Source organism: Pipistrellus hanaki (assembly GCF_964339955.1).
Source record: "Pipistrellus hanaki genome assembly, chromosome: 18".
Lineage (NCBI taxonomy): Eukaryota > Metazoa > Chordata > Mammalia > Chiroptera > Vespertilionidae > Pipistrellus > Pipistrellus hanaki.
The window spans coordinates 33,003,040-33,022,767 of NC_140520.1; the positions used below are offsets into that span (position 1 = coordinate 33,003,040).

Here is a 19,728-nt window from a genome sequence, read left to right on the forward strand (position 1 = left end):
GATAAACGTGCTTCTCCTGGGAGACCGGGGTCTCACCTTGCGGGGGGGGGGTGCGGAGGTCCCACATGGACTCTGGCCTGGAGCTTCTCATCCTTGGGCCCAAGAATCTCGGCTTTCACCAAATAGGCCCCCCCCCTCAGCCCTCTGCCCCATTCCATAGACCAGAGCTGGGCAGGAACGAGGGAGGGTTAGTCCTAGGAATCCTCTCTCCACCAGCCCGGATTCCCTGGTGCAAGCTCTGCGCTCCCCCTCCTGGCGGCTGAGCTGGCATTGCTGGGTGCTGTGGTCCCAGCGGTAACCCCGAGCAGGAGGGGATTGTTGGAATAGCCTCCGCTTCCTCCCCTCCTCCCCACTCCCGCCATGTGGTCTCTGTCTCTCCCTCTGGTGTTTGGTTGACCTGTTCTCTGCTCTCCTCCTCCTGACTGCGTGAGGACCCTCCTCTGGACAGGACCTTCCTTCTGGGTTCCCGCCCGCCGCACCTGCTCGTGGCCGCCGACTAGGTAGCGTGCTCTGCCTGCGTGCATGCCCCTTGCATGCCAGGAGAGGGCCAGGCCATCTCTGCACGGAAGAGGCAGAGCTGGCTTCTCAGAGACCCAGCGATCTCTCCCAGACTCTGGCTAATTGCCCTTCAAACCAAAGATAGAATCCGATGGGCGCGCGGGCGTGGTAATTGTCCCTCCTGCTTCCAATCACCTCAGGCGGGGCAGGTGAGCTCGCCCGGGCTGCCCCGTGATGTCCTGGAGAGCTAGCCAGGCAGGCACCTGGCACCCGCTGGAGCTCTTGGGGTACCCGTGGGCCACCCTCCTCCCCTTGCCCACGTGGGAAGAAGAGCTGCAGGCCCCAGGAAGGGTCCTCCTGACTACCTGTTCCGTGTCTTCTCCCTACAGGTGACCGTGTGCTGGGTGGACGAGGCCGGGGCCAGTTCCACGCACTGCCTCTCCCCGCAGGCCGAGCACGCCGGTGTCCGCACCTACTTCTTCAGCGCCGAGAGCCCCGAGGAGCAGGAGGCCTGGATCCAGGCCATGGGCGAGGCTGCCCGGGTCCAGATCCCCCCAGCCCAGAAGTCCGTGCCCCAAGCTGTGCGCCTCAAGTGAGTGCCGGGGTCCCAGGCCTTGTTGGGGGGAGTGCTAGAGAGAGGAAGAGAGAGGAAGGGCCCCTCTTGGTGCCACTGCCGAACCCGGTGTGCTGACAGGAGCACAGAGCAGGGTCCCGGGCAAGGCCATCTCAGAGCCGGTGGTCTGTTCCCCTGGCCGGCTCTTCCTCTGCTCTCCGAGCTGGTGGAGGCCAAGAGAGAACCGGGTTCTGGTGGGGCCTGTCCAGGAGCCAAAGGCCAGGGTCACTTGCTCAGTTTTTCTGGGCTGTGCAGGTGAGGTACACAGCCTTTACAGAAGGTAGACCCGGGTTTAAATCCCAGCTTGGTCACGTACACAGTGTGACCTCCGTGTTAAGTGGCTTCACCTCTGTGGACCTGGCCTTCCTTGCCTCAGAGGCAGCAATCATGATCCTCCTCGTAGGCCGTTGTGAGGACTAGCCAGTATGCAGAGTGCTGGGGTGTCGTGAGCACTCAGCACATGGCTGTGCCCATCATGTGAGCACTCAGCACATGGCTGTGCCCATCATGTGAGTGAGCACTCAGCACATGGCTGTGCCCATCATGTGAGTGAGCACTCAGCACATGGCTGTGCCCATCATGTGAGCACTCAGCACATGGCTGTGCCCATCATGTGAGTGAGCACTCAGCACATGGCTGTGCCCATCATGTGAGTGAGCACTCAGCACATGGCTGTGCCCATCACGTGAGCACTCAGCACATGGCTGTGCCCATCACGTGAGCACTCAGCACATGGCTGTGCCCATCACGTGAGCACTCAGTACATGGCTGTGTCCATCATGTCCCCAGCCGCAGTCTAGGCGCCTGTCTCTCCTCGAACTAGTGTTGAGTAGATGTTACAGGGACCCAGAAGGAAGTGTCACAGTGCAGACTCCAAGTCTATGCACATGCCTGAGACATGTTGACCAACCAATGTCTCAACATCAATGCTTGAATGTGTTTAATTTGAGAAACTCTAAGGAGAACATTGTCATGAGATTCCACCTCAGCAGGGCTGTCCATTTGAGTTTGGCATCTGCTCTGGGACAGCATGCTTCCAGGGGTTCGCTCATCATTTCATAAGCATCTACTAGGAAAAGCAATGTGTGTGGCACTCAGTCGGGTACTGGGAAGACGAGGGAGCAAACTTCTGATGAGTTCCTGCCTCGTGGAGCTTATATTCTGACAAGAAGTCAGTCCCGGGAGAAGCTGGCTTTGGGAAGGGAACTAGCATGTCTCCATGCTGTGCAGTTTGAGGCCACAGCTTCTGCCCGGGGCCTCCCCGGTGTGGCCCCACCCGGGTCCCCAGGGAGGCACGGTGCTGAAGGGAGTGGAGTGGCCCGCAGGAGACCTGGAGGGCAGAAAGAGACGCCCCTGCAGATGGGATGACTTTTTCTAGTCACTGGGCAACAGAATTGCAATGTAGTAAATTCGGCTCCCATTGCTACCTTTCTGCCCATCCTCCTCCCCTCCCTTCTTCCCTCCCAGTGTACCACCCCCCACCCAGCTCCGTGCGGGGCTGGGATCTCTCACGCCATCTCCCTTGGCACCCTGCAGCCACGAGAAGCCGGACTCGGAAAACACGCCACCCAGCAAACACCACCAGCAGCAGCCCCCTCACAACAGCTTCCCCAACCCTGAGCCCGAGGCCAAGACGCGAGGGGAGGGCGACGGCCGAGGCTGCGAGAAGGCGGAGAGGAGGCCCGAGAGGCCCGACATCCAGAGCGAGCCCCTGGCGAAAGCCAATGGCATCCCAGCCGGACCGGAAGCAGCCTCAGAGCCAGGCAGCCCTTACCCTGGCGGCCCGAGGGTCCCCGGGGGCGGGGAGCGGCCCCCCCAGCCCAACGGCTGGCAGTACGGCTCCCCGAGCCGGCCTGGGAGCACGGCGTTCCCGCCTCAGGACTCAGAGAGCGGGGGGCGCCGGCCGAGCTTCCCCCCACACGCCAACCCCGACAAGATCGCCCAGCGCAAGAGCTCCATGAGCCAGCTCCAGCAGTGGGTGAACCTGCGTCGGGGGGTGCCTCCCTCCGAGGACCTTCGGAGGTGAGGCCCGCGGAGGGGCAGGGCCGAGGAGCTGGGGTGCTGGTGCCTCTAAGGGCAGGGCTGGGGGAGTAACAGGAGAGGCACCCCCTGTTGGAAACCTTCTGGAAGCCAAGAAAGCCCCAGGGTCCCCGCTTGGCCAAGTCCTTTGCCGCCCCCATGGCTCCCTCGGCCGGATCTTGCTCTCTATCTGCATCCTTTGCAGGAAGGGACAGAGCACCCAGTGTCTCTGCACAGGGTGTGGGGGACCCAGGAAGCAGGCAGGCAGTTTGGGAGGGTCCCAGTCAGACATCTGCCCCCGGGCTTCTGGCCCCCCTACAACATCCTGTGTGTCGGCGTCGCTGCCAGCAGGAGGCTCGTGGTCACCCGCCACGCCAGCCCCTTCCCTGAACGGCCCTGACTGTGTGAGAGCCACTGTTTATGGGCCGCTTTTCAAAAGAGAAAAGAAACAAAGTGTTGCCACTCATTGACCCCGGTTCTGCCCTCTGTACCAACCGACTCCTTTCTCGAGAGACTGGCTTTCAAACAGGGGGAGGTTCTCACTGGGCCCGGGGGCCGGGCAGTGCGGGCAGCGCGGGCAGCGCGGGCAGGGGCTGCTCCCTGCCGGTGGGCTGGCGCCGGCCGCCGCCCTGCCCGGAGAGCGAGGCCTCCGTTGGCTCAGGTCCCATCGGAGCGGGAGCCGCGCTTTGTTCCTCCGTGCCCTCCCCCTGTGCCCGGGGCCCTCACTCTCCTCTGAGCACCTCCCGGACAGGATCTGATAGATCCACTCGCAGATAGAGGAGGCTAATGGGGCTTCCAGTTTCTCCCGGGGGCATTGCATTTGAAGAGACAGCGATGGGCCGAAACCGGTTTGGCTCAGTGGATAGAGCGCTGGTCTGCAGACTTAAGGGTTCTGGGTTCGATTCCAGTCAAGGGCATGTGCCTTGGTTGCGGGCACATCCCTAGTAGGGGGTGTGCAAGAGGCAGCTGATGGATGATTCTCTCTCATCAATGTGTCTAACTCTCTATCCCTCTCTCTTCCTCTCTGTAAGAAATCAATAAAATACTTTTTTTTTTTTAAAGAGAGAGAGACAGCGATGGAAGCTCAGGGTGCTGGTTGAGGGAGGAGCTCTGAGGATGGGGTCTTCCCTGAACCTCTGGACACAAACCTGGTGCCCGGGCTGCTCCCAAGGCCAGCCCGAGGCACCCCTCACTCGATCACCCCTTTTCCCGGCCCCCCTCCAAGCTGGAGGGCTCAGGGATGCGGCTGGGCAGGGCCGGGCCTACTCTGTCCACGTCTTACACCGTCCTCTCCTCCCTCAGCCCCTCTAGGTTCTACCCCATGTCCCGCAGGGGCCCCGAGCACGGCGGCCCCTACTCCTCCCAGTTCCCCGACGATTACCAGTACTACCCGCCGGGCGTGCGGCCGGACAGCATCTGCTCCATGCCCGCCTACGACCGCGTCAGCCCGCCCTGGGCCCTGGAGGACAAGCGCCTCTCCTTCCAGCGCAACGGCTGCGGGTGGAAGGAGCCGGCCGGCTACGGGCGGCAGGACGGCGGCACCGTCTGGATCCCCAGCCCCTCCCGGCAGCCCGTCTACTACGACGAGCTGGACGCGGCCTCTGGCTCGCTGCGCCGCCTGTCCCTGCAGCCCCGGTCCCACTCGGTGCCCCGCTCGCCCAGCCAGGGCTCCTACAGCCGCCCCCGCCTCTACTCGCCCGTCCGCTCGCCCAGCGCCCGCTTCGAGCGCCTGCCGCCCCGCAGCGAGGACCTCTACGTGGACCCCACCGCCTACGTGATGCGCCGGTCCATCAGCTCTCCCAAGGTGAGCCGCCCGCCAGCCTGCCCCCCATCCTCACCCCCGGGAGGCCCCCAGGAGCCCCACGCCACCTGCTGAGAAGAGGGGGCGATGCGGGGGCATCTGGGACGTGGGGACACTGGGAGCCACTGGCCCTGGGGTTCGGTCCCCAGGAGAGCTGCCCCGGGGGATGTGCTTTGCCCCCCTAGGAACGATGCTTTCTGTGTCTGAGGCCAGATTATGCCGTGATCCCTCATTCTCTGTAAGAGGGCAGCGTGGCACTGGTGTCCAGATCTGCAGGACTGAACAGATCATGGCCAGGATTTTTTACAGAGAGAAAGAGAGAGGGATAGAGAGTTAGAAACATCGATGAGAACTATCGATCAGCTGCCCCTTGCACACCCCCTACTGGGGATGTGCCCGCAACCAAGGTACATGCCCTTGACCAGAATCGAACCCGGGACCTTTCAGTCCGCAAGCCGACGCTCTATCCACTGAGCCAAGCCGGTTTAGGCAAGGCTGTCCCTTTTAGTTCGGAGTCTGCTCCAGGACAGGATGCAAATATTCCCTAACCTTGGACGTCAGTTGGTGGGGAAGTCCGAGTCCCAGCCAGACCCTCTCACCTCTCCAACCCCCTTTCTCTTCCAGTATGATTACCTGGGAGACAGGCGGCCAGTCCCTGCAGGGCTGTACCCCTACAACTACCCACCACCCCCTACGGTTCACGATAAGATGGTACGTCCTCTCCTCCCCGACACTCCGCTCAGGGCGGCTCCTCCCGGGAGGGCTCTGTGCCCCCTGCCTGGCCCGTGTGGTTGTTAGGAGCCTCTGGATACCTCCTTCCTCCCCGGCCAGGGCTCTGACCCCAGCTGAGTTGGGTGCCAGAGGCCCCTTCTCAGTGATGCAGGCAGAGACGCAAGGGCAGGTCTGGAACGTTGTGATGTCGTTCCTGAGCCTCTGGCCTCAGAGCAATCCTGCAGCTCGTCCGGGGCCCTGGACAGGAGCTTGGATTGCAGGCTGGAAGCCTTTCGGGCTAGAACTCCCAGCAGGCACAGCCCTCCAGCCTGTACCCCTATCGCACCTGCTTCTGCTCGTCCTGGCTCTGGGGAAGGAGGCTGGCAGGGCTGGGGGAAAAGAGATGCCCCATATGGTTTCCTCGTTCCTCTCCCTCTGCTGTGTCTTTTCCTAAGACATTTTGTCTCCACCTGGAGAACCAGAACTGAGGGGCAGGTGGAACCCTCACCCCCCAGGCCTGCTGCTGTCCCCCTCTCTGCACAGCACCCGGAGGCCAGGGTGGAGGAGGCCGTACCCTCTCCTCCTCTGCCAGCGTCCAAACCCCAGCCAGACCCACGTGAATGGGCCCACCCAGAACCAGCAGATTTCCCCAGAAAACTGGGCACCCTCTGCGGGAGGTGCTGACCAGGCGACTCAGTGGCTCTTCCTCACCCGAAAGGGCCCGCCGACCAGGGCCCTCCAAGGGGCCCCCGTGTCTCTCCATGGCTGGCTTGGGCGCCTGCCCTCACCCTCACCCCTCACCCCCCTTCCCCAGGACTCCACTGCAGAGAGGCCTCCTGTCCTTGCCCAGCTAACTCTTAACTGCTTTGCTTCCTTTTTACTGTTTTCTTTTGTCCTGTTCCTGTTTGTTTGTGTTGCCGTTGGGCCTCGGGTCCCACGGGTAGGATGAACTGTTAGACCTTCAGTTGCAAAGAAACCTAGAGTATTTGGATCAGCAGGTAGGCAGAGCTGGTGCCCCCTCGCCACCCCTGCTCCTGTCCCCTCCCCCGCTCCTTCCCGCCTCCTCCCCGCCTCCTCATCCTCCATCCATCGCACAACCTTTGTTGGCACAACCAGGACACAACAAAGTGGCCTATATTTTGGTTTGCGCCTTCACATCCCTTCCCTTCCGAGCTCTTTAGGGCAGCTGGGAGTTTCCCGGGGAGAGGAGAATGTAAATGGCTCCATGAATAATTAATGCCACCTCCCGTTTGTTCAGCCAGATGGGCCTGCCCCGGGGACAGGCAGGAATTTGCATCTTTGCTGGGGAGAGTAGCACCATGAGATGCTTGGGCCTAAAATGCTAGGGTTTAGTTCAGCGGGACTCTGGGAAATTGTCCTGTTAGACTCTGCAATTCGCAAACAGATGGCAGCCGTGTCCTGGGATGGCTTAAAAACTCTATCGATTCAGTGTATTTGTGGTTCACATACACACACGGCATACGTTTTCCTGCGAATTCACTAGGGTGGACAGAGGGAGTCGTTTCAACCCAGGTTCCCGGATGAGTGTCCTGAAGAGGCAGTGACGGTTCCCGTGGGATGGAAGCGATGGGCTGCCTGGGAGGGGCTCCAGGGCGCTCTGCCCATTGGCCACCTGGCCTTGTAGGCTCAGGGGGCTGTGGCACTCACAGCCAGGGGTCAGCACGCTGGGCATTTCTCTGAGCACATCCTCTCATGCTCGATCTGTGCTACAGATCATGGGAGGAAGCCTGGGGTGGTGGGGGAAATCATAAAGGTAGTAATAGCGACAGCAATGGCCGCAACTACCAGAATCGGGTGCTTCCTCTGTGCTCGGTGCTATTCTAAGCACTACACAGAGCCTAACTCATTTAATATATATATTGATTTCAGAGAGGAAGGGAGAGGAAGAGGAAGAGAGAGGTAGAAACATCAATGATGAGAGGAAATCATTGATTGGCTGCCTCCTGCAACCCAGGCATATACTCTTGACTGGAATTGAACCTGGGGCCCTTCCGTCCACAGGCCAACGCTCTATCCACTGAGCCAAATCAGCAAGGGCTTAACTCATTTAACCTCGATAGAAACCCTGCAAGGGGCGGGGGGTGCTGTGAGTCTCCCCTTTTATAACTGGTTAAACTAAAGCACAGAGAGGCTAGACGTGGGCTGAGGGCACACAGCTGGTGCATGGCAGAGCGTGGACTAGGGTTCTGAGCTTTGACCTAGTTTATAGCCGCGGAAACATCTAGTAAATGAAGATGCTCGGGTCACACCCCAGCATGGTGGTGTGCTCTCGGGGCTATCGAAAGAAGCAGAAGCACGCCATCAGAGGCGGTAACTATGGTTCTGGTCACAGCACGTGACAAGCACCTCACTGGGCCTCGTGTCTTCGTCACTCATCTCACAGGAGGCCTTGGGCATGGGAAGCGCTGACACCTGCATGTCAGTCAGCGGGGAAGGCAGTTAGTTCCAGAAAACAGCCCTGTGTTGTCCAGTCCCTGGGGATGTCCAGTCCGTGGGTAACTGGGAGGCCAAGCCTGAGCAGGCCTGGAAGCCCTGACCCCCAGCCCCAGAGCTGGCTCTGCTGTGCCCTGGGCCCATCCGCAGAGCCTGGCTGTCCGGTTAATCCGTGCAGACAGCAGGCCTCTACAGGGGCGTCTGTCCTCCCAGAGGGGCGAGGCTTCAGAAATAACCTTTCAGAGTTGTCCTCCTCACTAAACAGATATCCTAGGTATTCTTAAGAGGCAGTGTGACAAGATAAGCGCCCCAAACCCAGAGCCTCAGCTCCACCTCTATCGTTTACAAGGAGTTTTGCTTTGTTGTTGTTGTTTTTTACCTTGAAAATGTCACTAGTCTCTCTGGGCCTTTGTTTTCTCAATTATAAAACAGTCATCATAGAAGCTGCCCGCCCTGCCTCCCGGAGGCATCGGGGGAGTCGAGTAAGAATGCATATGAGAGCACGTTATCAGGCGTGGGCAATAACTGCTGGTAATTGCTGTTCTGTTTATTTTATTGTTCTTTTTCCTTCTAAAACTCAATTTCAAATATTACTGAGAGCCCTTATTATGTATAAGGCACTGGGCTAGGTGCTCTCTCTTATGTATAAGGTACTGGGATAGGTACATCTTCTGTCTCTCTAGACTCCGGGGTACCATCCTCAGAGAGGCAGAGTCTAGAGAGACAGAGGATGGTACCCAGGAGTCTTCCTAGAGACAGGCCCCTCCTGGGCTGAAAGAGCTCCAGTCACACCAGGGTGGGTACAGGCCTGGGTGGGGCCAGTCCTTCTTCTCCAGATCCACTGGCTGAGGGGGGAGAAGCGAGGGGAGGGCTGTGGGGGGAGGAGACCAGTGCACGTCCAGGAAGGGCCTGGCCTCCCTGCCCTCTCACAGCCGATGTATTGGTAGAGCTGCCTTGTCTTCCATACACACAGGACACAGGCATGACATATAGGTAGCTCATGTCAACATACACCCATGTGAATACCCCATGCACAGTAAATACAATATACCCCCCACACAGATTCTAAGAAGACAATGATCAATTCTAGTTCAGATCCTTACAATGTGGTTGATGTCCTGGTGACTTACCTATTTCACAAAGACTCAACCTTATGTCAAAATCGCTGTTTTGAAAGTCTTTTAAATGACATGTTATGCCATAGAAAAAGTTTCCAATTAGGCTAGTGAGATAGAACAATCAGATTTCAGAAAGCCTTTTAAAATGCTGTAGGACCTGCCCCTCACCCATCCACAGCACACAGGAGCAATGCCGAATTTGGACTGCCACCCAAATGGTACAAGGAACATACACGTGGGCCGATACAGATTGGAAAGACAGGGGCAAACATGGGGGGCCTCCCGAACTGGGAACCCAGAAGATCTGCCCTAAGGTGACCCTACCCCTCCCCTTCCTCACTTCGCCTCCCTAAACAGCTTTTCCCGTGCTCTTCCCCTCTGCTGCCTACCCCTGCAGATGCATTGAGTTAAAGGGACATAGCCAAGGACGCTCCCTAATAGGCTCACTTTTGGATGCCATCCCCCTGGATCCAGTGGGGGAAATGATGGCATTTCTGATTAATTTGTTTGGCTCGTCCCCCCTCTTTCCCTCCATCCCTCCCTCCCTCGCCTTTCTTACTTTTTCATTTGTCAAATAGTCTCCCCCTCAACCCCCATGTTCCCAGTGACCCTTGAAACATGAGATAACGTGTTGGGTGAGCAGTGCTCCAATACCTGGTGTCCCTTTAACATGGCTTGCTTGTTTTGGCCTCCTTATTTGCTCCCTAGCGTCATCCAAGACCGGCATGGATGCTACCAGCCCAGCTCTGGAAACCATGTTTAGCAATCCTTCCTACTCTAGAGCCAAGAGGTGGGCAGGGGCTGGGGAGAGAGGCCCGTGCCTCGGTGTTTGGGAAGGCCTGCCCAGAGGCAGCTGCTCTTTTCCAGTGGTTTCATTTAGTCCAAACGGTGGGAGACTGGCCTTTGCAACTGCCAGTGTGGTCTTTGACCAAAGCAGTGTGCGAAATGCGAGCGAGCTGGGGCCAGGAGATGACCCACTTGACCCACGTGGGCGAGACCCATCATACTCAGGCACCCTGGGGCAGCGGTCCTTGGGCCGGGACATCTCAGAGCTGCGAGCAAGGGCGCAGGGACCTCCCCGCTCCCTCCTGTGGCCTTTCCTCGGGGCAGCTTCAGAGCTGGTGCTGAGAGGGAGTTCACAGAGGAAGAGTGTTGGGTGAGGCCAACTAGAGGCCAACGAGAGGGTGCTGGAGCCCCCAAGAGGGCCTGCCCCCTCGCCCCCCTGTTCCATGTCCTGGCAGGCGAGCTCAGGAGGGTGTGGGGAAGGTCTCTCTCTGTGAGTCTGAGTGTGAATCGTCCGTTCCTCCCTCTGCTGCAGATGAGTGAGAGTGAGACTCTCATCAGTATGGTGAACCGCATGGTGGAGAGCTCCTCCCCCAGGGCCCAACTCTTCATGCAAGTAAGACCTCTGCTGGCAGCGTGGGCCCTGTCAACACCGTGTCAGCTGCTTGTGCATGGTCCAGTCACCCCACGGGGATGGGGCTTGCCCCGCCCAACCCACTCATCAGCCGGGCCTCAGCTCCCAGGCTCCGCCCGGTCTCCCTCCTTCAACGCCACTGTGTTCCCTTCATTCTTCATGTTCACGGGCAAACCCACGTCCCATCTCCCAAACCATCAAAATAGCACCGACATCTCATGCCTGCCAGGGACCACGGATCTGCTCTTTAATGCTTCTGTTTTATATTTGGCATCTTCTCCACAGGCATTGCTGGGGGTGAGGGCGTGGGTGTGTGATAGGGAACCATTCGAGGCCAGCGGTGTGAAAAGGGTGCTGTGGTTGCTGGAGGCGTCACGGCGGGCAGGGAGCATGTGCCGGACCCAGAGACACTTCTGTGTGTATCAGTCCTGGTTGAGGCACCAGCCCTGTGACTGGTATTCAGTCCCCTAGGTCAACACGTCTCAAGTATTTCCAGTGCTCGTTCCATTCTCCCATGCCTGACCCTCAAACACAGCTGAAGGGTAACTGTTGCTCTCAGGGTTGTTACCAGCAAGCCCTCTGGAAGCTACACACGCTTGGCGTCCCTCTCAGCAGTAGGTCCTACAGCTTTGGGAAGAGGAGACAGCCAGAGCTGAGCAGCGCCTCTCCTTCTAGAATGGGCTGGGACAATAGGGATGGAGCCTAGGCCAGGCCGTCCCAGGCTTCCCTGCCAGGGGACAGAGAATTAGCTCAACTCAGGGGCCCAGGTGGAAGCTACCAGAGGTGGTGTACTATGGCTTCTGGCCAAAACGGAGCAAGGGTTGTCGCTTTCCCACCTCCACACGCCCTCTGTGCCCTGCCGCCGTAACCGGCCTCGTGTTCCTGCAGGTCCCTCCGTACCCAGAAGTGTTCCGGGACAGCGTCCACACCTACAAGCTAAACGAGCAGGATACGGATGTAAGAGCAGCGCTCCTGCTCCCTCTGTCCACTCCACCCCTCCTGCTGCTGCTCTCGTCCTCAGCTCCTCCATCCATCTCTCTCCTCGCCGCTCTTCACACACGCGACTCATGTTCTCTCTCCCTGCAAAGACGACATTCTTCCTGTCCCTCCTCACCTCCTTTCTTTTCTCATTCTTCCCCCTCTCCCCGCCTCCCACTCTGGCTGTGCGTTTCCCCCTGAGCCCGAGGCCCCGTGTCTTCAGCAGTGGGATCTGCTTCCTGCAGGAACTCAGACTTTGCTAGGAGGTCAGTCGTAGTCTGTAGGTAACTGCCAAGAAGAACATGGCTGTGCCCCAGCCCTCTGGGAGCCTCAGGGGAGCAGCAGACACCAGGTGCCAGCAGGTGGCAGCATTGATTCCTATACGGACAGCCTGATAGCAGGTTCTGCAGGAGTGAGACCCTGTGAGCTGGTGGGTCAGGGTCAAAACAGGTGGCATGTGAGCTGGCCTTGAGCTAGCAGGCGCAGAGGGCACAATCTGGTTCCGGGGGAAGGAGCTCAGGGGTGTCTGAGGAATGTCATGAACAGAGCTGAGCGCATAGAAAAACACAAGTCTTTCCGGAGGAGAAGTTTGGCCCCGCCTGCTTTCTCCCCAGCTGCCCTGGCCTTGTCTGGGGAGCAGATCCGCCCAGCAGGCCTGGGAGAGGTTCCATCCAGGCAGGGACCAGACCTCCGAGGGACCCCGGCATCAGCCATCTTGAGACCCTGGAGAGGGGAGGGGAGGATAGGTGGTGGGGACCATGAAGCCCGTTTACATTGTTTGCTGGTTTTCTGAGACTGTTGTTCAAACACCCTACCTACCCCTTGAGTCCATATCCCCTAGGAGGCCAGGAGGGCCAGGCCACGTTACCTCCCAACCCTCATGAGTTAGAAGACCTGGGAGGATGGGAGTGTAGGAGCCTAACGTTTGGCGTTCGGCCCTCTCTTGACTCACTTCCTCAGAGAATCAACACACCTCCCCTCCCAGTGGGTTCTGGGGAGTCGGGCTCCCAAGGTAAAGACCACCTTCCTGTTCCCAGGAGCTCCCCAAGTCAGGGTGACAGGCTAGGCTTCTCTGCAGGGGAGAGGAGGCGGTATCCAGAGGCCGGGCCCTGCCAACCCAAGTTCCAGGTCCCCATCAAACGTGTCCTTCACCCCTTCTCTCTCCCTTCCTGCCCCCCCACTCCCTCCGGACCCCAGAAGTTGCTGGGCAAATTGTGTGAGCAGAACAAGGTGGTGAGGGAGCAGGACCGGCTGGTGCAGCAGCTCCGAGCTGAGAAGGTGAGAACCAAGGGGTGGCCTTGAGTGGGGGCAGGTGGTGGGGCGAGAACTGGGGGGGAGGGGGCGGTGGGGGGGGGGCTGCTAGCTCCATCTTGACTAAGCGGAGAGCTTCGCCCTCCTTGAACTTCTGTCCTGCCCTTGCTCTCCTGGGGAGCCTCAGGCAGGGTGAGGACAACCTCCACTCATCGGCCTGGGATGCTAACAGCCCCAAAGAGGGGAGCTCAGGGCCACTCCTGGCCGCCCCTGCCTTCCCTCAGGAGAGCCTGGAAAGTGCCTTGATGGGGACCCACCAGGAGCTGGAGATGTTCGGGAGCCAGCCCGCCTACCCAGAGAAGCTGCTGCACAAGAAGGAGTCGCTGCAGAACCAGCTCATCAACATCCGGGTGGAGCTGTCTCAGGCAACCACGGTAGGTGACCACGGTCACCAGAGCGGGTCTGCACCTGCCAGGAGAGCCTCCCCTCCCCGGTAGGGCTCCCCGAATCCCCGGTCTCCCCAGAGGGCCGGAGCAGGGTGCTCCCGGGGAAGGACACAAACACAGACCGGATCTCTGCCTTGCAAGGAGACAGCCTGTAAGTCAGGCTGCTTGCCCACAGTCTCCATGGCACTGGTGAACTTTCCACCAACCATACCTGCCCCAGGTTGGGGTGAATTCAAGGCCCCTTGTTTCCTTGGCTGCTCTGGCTTCTCCCCTGGAGAACCCGGACCCTGGCAGCGATGCTGCTGCCTGGTCATCCCCGTGGGCCTGGGGCAGACCCTCCCAGCTGACGGCCTGGGTAATAACTCGCAGGGAAGCAGCAAACGCTCCCGGAGAGCATGGCCCAGAGAGGAGAGCACACCTCCAGAGGCACCCCCCTTCCCTCCGTCTCTTTTCCCTTCATCCTCCGCTGTCCATGGCCCCGTCTGGGAGAGCAGGAGGGGGAGGGAGCGACGCTCCCTGCTCCGGCCTGTCCACGTGTCTGGAGAAGATGCTATTTTCTCTTACTTGGTTTGTGGCTCTGGTAAGGCTGGTGCTTGGCTGTCATTAGCATGTCACAGGCCTGTGCACTCTCCTCCCGGCCCTCCCCGGATCTGCCAGCCCCAGGCCCCCCAGGCCCAGTGGCAGGAGGAGAGGGGTGCTGGGCGAGCTGCTCTCTCAGTAACCGCTCCCTGTGCAGGCCCTGACCAACAGCGCCGCGGAGTACGAGAGCCTCGAGTCGGAGGTCTCCGCCCTGCACGACGACCTCTGGGAGCAGCTCAACTTGGACCTCCAGGTGACCGGGGCCCGGGCAGGCGGGGGGCCGCATGTGCTGCGGGTCTGCCATGGTCCTTGTGGCCAACAGAGACCAAGGTGGCGTCCGCTCTTGCTTTAGAGATTTCAGACTAAAGACGAGGAGTTGGTTTCTGGGACCAAAGGCCAGATTCGGGACACTTCAAAGGGACTCCAAATCTCAGGATAACGTGGGGTTCTTTTTCGGTTCCATCAAATGGCAGGGAGTGAGCCCAGGAGAAGCACAGGAGCTCGTTAGATGCCAGGTGTTGTATGACTGAAGGATTGAACAGACATAAATAAAAATACAAGATTGGTACAAAGCTCCCTCAGGACAGCAGAAGAGTAGGCAGTACAGGCTGCACTCAGGCATTTAGGAAGAGACCTCCTTTCTGGGACTTGTTAGAAGCATGACGCGCTGACCATGAGCATGTTGTTCTCTGCCTCCCTCTGTCTTTTCTCTGCCCAGCTCACTCCTCTGTGCCCCCTCTCTAGCTGGCATTGCAAGCCGTTTCTCTGGTGTGGTTAAGCCCTGCTTTCCCTGGTTTTCCTTCTGGTAACAGAACTTACCACCCTAGCATTGCAGCTGGTTGGGTGGAGCGAGGCAAAGGCCTGGTCTGAGGACCCAGGGGGTCCGTGGGCGATTTTAAGAGGCAGGGAAGTGTGACCAAGAGCGCCAGCTCTTGGAGCAAACAGACCCAGATTCGGGTGGTGGTCGCACAACTTACTCCCAGGTGGCTGGCTGAGTCCCTTCGTCTCGGAAGTGGGGACAGCTGCCACCCTGGCCTCCTAGAAACGTGCGGCCAGAGCAGGTTAGTGTCTGCAAAGCACTCAGCGCGGTGCCCGGGGCAGGGGTGCTAAACTAGAGGTGGCCATCATTTTTCAAAGAGTGGGTGCTGTCATCAAATACAATCCATGAGCACTTAGGCGTATGCTGGGGGTGGGCCTTACAGACGAGCTACCTGGATCTGAAAGAAACCAGGGAACTGGAGCGCTCAGCCTGGAAAGGGGGCTACCCTAGAATGTCCACCTGCGGGGCCTCCTCTCCATGACCTGTCTCCCCCAGGGGCTCGGGGGCAGGTCCCCACTCTCTTATGGCTCCTCAGGTTGACCTGACGGGGCTCTTTACCCTAATGACAGAGTCCTCTCCTTAGCATTCAGAACTGTATTTCATAGAGGCTGAGGACACAGAGGCAGCCTGGGAGAGAGACAAATGTGCTAGAGAGTGTGAGTGAGTGAGTGAGTGTGTGTGTGTGTGTGTGTGTGTGTGTGTGTGTGTGTCTGGTGTGCGTACTGGAGATGTGTGTGTGTTTAGTGTGTGTGTGTGTGTGTGTGTGTGTGTGTGTGTGTGTCTGGTGCGCGTACTGGAGATGTGTGTGTGTTTAGTGTGTGTGTGTGTGTGTGTGTGTGTGTGTTACACTCCCTCGTGCACAGGGCTCCTGCCTGCTGCTGGCCTAAGGGAGGTGGGGAAAGGCCTGGGACACTCCTCAGCAGTCACTTCCTTTGACCTGCTCTGTGGCTGTTGCAGAACGAGGTGCTCAACCGGCAAATCCAGAAGGAGATCTGGAGGATCCAGGACGTGATGGAGGGGCTCAGGAAGAACAACCCGTCCCGGGGCACAGACACGGCCAAGCACAGAGGTGGGCGCCACCCCTGCCAGCCTCAGGCCTCTGGCTTCACCAGGAATGCTCTGTGCCCTGGCTCCTCCCACACCTGCTAGCTCGCCCTCTAGGCCAAGCATGTCAAACTCACTGCCGGCGGGTTTGGCAGGTTTATGGCCACAGTTTGATATGCTTGCTCTAGGCCCTCACTCTGTGCTCAGAACCAGCCATGACCTCTCAGGGCTCCAGAGTCCTCCCCAGAGCCCTGGGGTGGTGGGTAGGACACCCTTATCCTCCCCTCCCCAGAACAGACTGGATATACCACTCAGAGATGCTGTTGACCCTGATACCCTAGATTTCTCCCCAGAAAAGGTCAAAGAGCAGCTGGGTGTCCCCAGACTCTAAGCCCACTGGCCCCTGGATGGTCTGAGGTCTCTACCTTAGTGTCTTCCTTCAGCTTGGGACCTTGGCCTGGCTGGCTTTGACATCCTCTCCCCTGTGCAGCGCACCTCCCAGCTGATGGCCCAGCCCATGTACAAGTCCCTCCGGCAGGCTCAAGGGACCTTCCCATGTCCTTGAATCCCGCCCTGCCCTCCCCACCTACATAGCCATCCATACCCCAGGCCACAGCCCTGCCCACCCTCATCTTTCTCCTCTTGTTTTCTCCAAGGAGGCCTTGGCCCCTCGACCACCTACAGCTCCAACAGCCCTGCCAGCCCTCTCAGCTCCGCCAGCCTCACCAGCCCCCTGAGCCCCTTTTCACTGGTGTCTGGCTCTCAGGGGTCCCCCACCAAGTCTGGGTCCAATGAGGTAAGCTGATGAAATGAAGTAGAAGGTAAACGGGGAGGGAGGACCGGGTCCTCATTTGCCTGAAACTACACAGATTCTGTGCCCCGTCTTCCCCAGAGGCCTGCAGTCCGAGTGCCTCTGCCTGAGGGGCGTTTTCCCATCTAGTGTGTGACCTTCCTCCCATCTCTCCTATACCTGCTCTGGTCTTCACCAGCATCCCTGGCCTCCTTCCGGAGCACCAGGATGGGGAGCAAAGATATCAAGCACTCGATAGGAATTTAAACCCAGCGTTGTTCTAGGAGTGATGGGGTGAGGGCTGGGGGACAATTTCCTAGTCAGTTGATTAGCAAGCGTTTACTGGCTCTACTGCGGGAGAGGGTGGCAGGAGGCCCGCTCCGGGTACCCCTGCATGCCCACGGCCTCCACTCAGAGGGCCCAGAGCCCAGGGGGACCGAGGCCGATAGACAGCAAACCAGCCTCAGGCACGTGGTGATGTGTGTCTCAGTACTGAGCCATGTGGTTCAGACTGTAAATGCTCTGCTCTTCCAGAGAGGATGGGACTGGAACAGGACCTGAGGCTTTGGCACAAGTAGAGGAACAGGACGAAGTGTTGGGACAGATAGAGGAACAGGAGAAGTGTTGGGACAGGCAGAGGAACAGGCTGAAGCATTGGAACAGGTAGAGGAACAGGAGAAGCTCTGGGACAGGCAGATGAACAGGCTGAAGCTCTGGGACAGGCAGATGAACAGGCTGAAACATTGGAACAGGCAGAGGAACAGGAGAAGCGTTGGGACAGGCAGAGGAATAGGAGAAGCATTGGGACAGGCGGAGGAACAGGCTGAAGCATTGGAACAAGTAGAGGAACAGAAGCACTGGGACAGGCAGAGGAACAGGCTGAAGCATTGGAACAGGCAGAGGAACAAGTGGAGCGTTGGGACAGGTAGAGGAACAGGAGAAGCGTTGGGACAGGTAGAGGAACAGGAGAAGCGTTGGGACAGGTAGAAAAACAGGCGAAGTGTTGGGACAGGCAGAGGAACAGGAGAAGCGTTGGGACAGGTAGAGGAACAGGAGAAGCACTGGGACAGGTAGAGGAACAGATAAAGCGTTGGGACAGGCAGAGGTACAGGAGAAGCGTTGGGACAGGCAGAGGTACAGGAGAAGCGTTGGGACAGGCAGAGGTGCAGGCCATCGCAGGCATAGGCACTGGCGGTAGCACAGGTACAGGGTGGGAAGGTATCATTGTGGCCACGAGGAGAGAACTTTGGAGAAGAGCTGGGAGTGATGGGAGTGTGCGCAGGTGGCTCAGTGGAGGTGGCCTGAGGGCCAGGCACAGCTGGTTCTGCAGGTAGCTGTGTCCAGGCCACAGGTGGGAGTTTGGGTCCAGGGCCCCGGGTCTCCGCGGCGTCTGCCTCTGCTAACGCTCTTTTCTCCTGCTCTCACAGCGCCTGCTCTCGCTCCTCCTAATGCTCTGGCTTCTCTCTGCCTCAGGAGCCCGGCCCACCGCGGCCCCCCCTCCCCAAAGCCTACGTGCCCCTGGAGTCTCCTCCCACCGTGCCTCCACTCCCTAGCGAGAGCCACTTCTGGCCGTACCCCAACTCCCCTTCCTGGCACTGCAGTGGCGAGACAGCCAGGGGCCAGGTACCCAGCACCCTTGGGTCCTGGAGGGCAGGGGTGGAGGGAATGGGACAGAAGGCCAGGTGAGGGGCAAGGGGGGACAGGGAGTCACTTCTGCGTGCCCGCACTGAATTTCTGCTGGGCCCTCTGTCTGCGCAAACTCCGGAATGAGGAGAAGCCGGTGGGACACTCACACACGCCCTCTTGCCCCTCTTTGCTTTCTGTGGACAGCGGGGGAATGAGCTGCTGCTCTACCCTGTGCCAGGCTCCTGGGGGCCCCTGGCTGTGGGTGGTGGTACGGCCTTCTCCCTGCCAGCATGACCAGATGATGGGAATCAAGGGACCCCCACACACATACTGGTCCTGTCCTTGTCCACCCCAGGCCCCAGCCCCCCATGCTCTCTGTCTCTGCCTCTGTCCTCTCTGGGGCCCACCACCCCTGGAATATAAGGGTGCAGGCCCCCTCTCCCCTGTTCGGGCCTCCCCTCTCGCCTGGATCCCTAGCGAAGATCCAGGAGAGGCGTGTGGTTAGGCTCGGAAGAGGTTGCACGGTGAGTAAACATCCTGTGCCCGAAACCGGGAAACTCACATTCTCGTCTCAGCTGCGGGTGTGTGCCTAGCCCCGAGGGCCTGCCTGGTGAGGTGGGCAGAGCAGGGAGCGGCACTGCAGTCCCAGGTGAAGGCAGGTGTGTGGCTTGCCGTGCGCCCCAGCGGGGCTGGAGTGGAGCTTTCTGAGCTCTGGCCTAGGCTCCTTCCTCTGCGGTCCTCACTGAGACTTAGATTCTTCAACTGGACGGAGGGATGGGGGTGGGGGAGGGGGCAGGCACAGAATGGAGCAGATGATGGCTGAGGTCCCTACTGGCCTCAGGATTCTGTGAGCCACAAGCTCAGTGCCCCTTTCCTGCCCCCAAAGTCCTGGTCCCAAAGCTCGCCCGGTTCTTTGGCTCAAGTCTTGGGCAGGATCCAAACAGAGTCCTCAGAGACCCTTGGCCTGATGGCCCCTCCGCTCTGGCTCACTTGGTGCTTGCCGAGGGGACTGGCCAGGTGGAGGGGCTTCCCAGAGGCATGAGCCCTCCTTCCCCACGCCCTGGCCAGCCTAGTGCCTCACGCCCTGGCCAGCCTAGTGCCTCCCTGTCCACTTCACAACAGGCACACGCAGAGTGGCCCTGTCCCAGGTTTTCAAGGGTTTGCATGCCAACCATTGCCAAACAAAGAACTATCACCGGGGCCTCCTTCCTGGCAGTCACTCTTGCATGAAACACCTCCTCATCCTTTCTTCCAGCCCAAACCAAGCTACGACCCAAGCAAGAGAGAGTCCCACCAGACCTCACCCCCGGACACGTCGAGGGACATCAGCCTTGTGCCTACCCGGCAAGAGGTGGAGGCAGACAAGCAGACGGCTCTCAACAAAGGTATCTCCTGCCCTGTCTTCCCCTAGAACTGAGGCCCGGGGTCAGAGAGGAGCGCAGGGCGGTGCTCACTCATACCTATGGAGTGCTCACCCGCCCGGCCTGTCTTTTCCACGGGAGGTGGGGGGTGAGACCCAGCCTCTCTGAGAAGCAGTCCCGCCCCGTCTCTCCGCCTTCCTCT

General features: G+C 59.3%; 1 protein-coding gene across 19 annotated transcripts in view; it reads left to right on the forward strand.

Moving 5' to 3' along the window:
* Window positions 1–19,728, forward strand: part of PLEKHA6 (pleckstrin homology domain containing A6) — a 135,299-nt gene that overhangs the window by 102,389 nt on the left and 13,182 nt on the right. For 8 of the 19 annotated variants that reach the window (XR_014793332.1, XM_084865814.1, XM_084865827.1 and 5 more), the window contains 14 exons: window positions 888–1,090; window positions 2,648–3,133; window positions 4,433–4,934; window positions 5,556–5,642; window positions 6,587–6,640; window positions 10,533–10,613; window positions 11,520–11,588; window positions 12,807–12,887; window positions 13,145–13,294; window positions 14,043–14,138; window positions 15,663–15,774; window positions 16,406–16,545; window positions 18,013–18,162; window positions 19,421–19,550. Coding sequence is in view for 18 of the 19 variants with exons in the window: in XM_084865814.1 (XP_084721940.1) it covers window positions 888–1,090; window positions 2,648–3,133; window positions 4,433–4,934; window positions 5,556–5,642; window positions 6,587–6,640; window positions 10,533–10,613; window positions 11,520–11,588; window positions 12,807–12,887; window positions 13,145–13,294; window positions 14,043–14,138; window positions 15,663–15,774; window positions 16,406–16,545; window positions 18,013–18,162; window positions 19,421–19,550 (2,341 nt within the window). In the remaining variant the exon portion in view is untranslated. The remainder of the gene's footprint in view (window positions 1–887; window positions 1,091–2,647; window positions 3,134–4,432; window positions 4,935–5,555; window positions 5,643–6,586; window positions 6,641–10,532; window positions 10,614–11,519; window positions 11,589–12,806; window positions 12,888–13,144; window positions 13,295–14,042; window positions 14,139–15,662; window positions 15,775–16,405; window positions 16,546–18,012; window positions 18,163–19,420; window positions 19,551–19,728) is intronic. The other 11 variants (XM_084865826.1, XM_084865815.1, XM_084865828.1 and 8 more) reach the window with 11 other exon arrangements.